Source organism: Aphanomyces invadans, assembly GCF_000520115.1.
Source record: "Aphanomyces invadans strain NJM9701 unplaced genomic scaffold supercont1.28, whole genome shotgun sequence".
Classification (NCBI taxonomy): domain Eukaryota; phylum Oomycota; class Saprolegniomycetes; order Saprolegniales; family Verrucalvaceae; genus Aphanomyces; species Aphanomyces invadans.
In genome coordinates, this window is record NW_008580173.1 from 783,641 (window position 1) to 785,011 (window position 1,371).

Genomic DNA, 1,371 nt, shown 5'->3' on the forward strand with positions numbered 1-1,371 from the left:
TGCTAAACAAAGGCCCTCCTGCGATGTGGACATCATGACAACGATCGGAACCATGTCATGGGCCGTGGCCAATCATGGGCAATTGTCACCTTCATCCGCTTCAACAAACATGCGTTGGCTCCGTCTAGAGCAGCTCGCGGCATGCGCTCCCTTGGACGCAGCGGCCAACTCAAGTCGATTCTCCATGGCTGTGTCTGTCCATGGCCGACTAGGGTGTCGTGTCACTTGATGGCCCGCCACCACTCTTTCCTAGCACAAGGACCGCAGTGCATGGACGACAATGGCCCGCCGCTTTTGCCACACGTGGATGGGTGACCGCCACTTGTTGTTCGTGGCCACCATGTGCCAGACGTCCCACAGGTCCATGTCTACCCCGGCACCAACGTCGCTCGGTCATTGTGCGATTTGCCCGAGACCATGCAAGCCACGGGTCGCGATCAAGATTTGCAAGAGCGCGTGTCGTACATCCAGTCGGCCACCAAGGACGGCGACAACAAGGGCTATGAAGATGCCAAGACGCCCGGGGAGCTCGAAGACGGCGCCCTCGTCGCGGGTGGGGCCCTCGACCTCTTTTCCCGCGAAGCCATCGGTCTCTTCACCCAATATGCGGCGATCGGGATCATCTACGGCATGATCCCGGCGCTCAACTACCCCATCTTCAACGTGTACCTGCAACTCGAGGGGTACCAGACCGCGTCGTACTCGACGTTGGTGACGCTCGGTTGGTCGTTCAAAGTGTTTATGGGGATGTTCTCGGACTGCTTTCCGATCTTTGGGTACCGCCGCAAGTCGTGGATGTTGATCGGGTGGACAGCGACCATGATCTGTTTGTCCATCATGACGTTTTCGTCACTATTGTCCATGGCACGTTGCCGGCGTTGCCTTGGCAGACTGCACACCGTTTCAAGCAAACTGCGACATTTGCCACGAACCAGATCTGGAACCCGGGCCATCCCCTTTAAACCACCCGGACGACATTCATTGCTACTGCGGTGTTATTTTGAGTTCGACATGTGTCCTAGCTGAAGCGAATTCTTCCGAGCTGGTTCGTGCGCTTGATCCAATGTGTTCTCCGCGGATTGTGCCTAGCAGCGTTTTGAGCCGCCTCTCTGACGTATTCTGTGCGATGCACCATGGAGCAATACCTTGGTCCATCGGCACAACGAGCTATGGACGCATGTCACCGTCAACGCCTTGCGGCGGGATGTAAAGGTTAAATCGTTCTGTTCATACGAGAGGTGTTCGTGGCGATCCTGTTCACCCAAACGTGTATATTTGGCTTCCAAGCTGTTGGTGGTTTCCCGTCGCGTGCGATCGACAGCCACGACCTCCCACATGCCGTCGGCACGGGAAAGGATGGCCCGGGTTCCA

At 56.9% G+C, this 1,371-nt stretch overlaps 1 protein-coding gene across 1 annotated transcript; it reads left to right on the top strand.

The window, feature by feature from the left end:
• Positions 1 to 398: 398 nt before the first annotated feature.
• On the top strand, positions 399 to 962 carry H310_10926 (hypothetical protein; the record flags this gene model as incomplete). The annotated part of the gene is made up of 2 exons (XM_008877417.1): positions 399 to 776; positions 815 to 962. The coding sequence occupies exons 1-2, from the start codon at positions 418 to 420 to the stop codon at positions 960 to 962; spliced, it is 507 nt and encodes a 168-aa protein (XP_008875639.1). The 5' UTR covers positions 399 to 417.
• Positions 963 to 1,371: the final 409 nt, after the last annotated feature.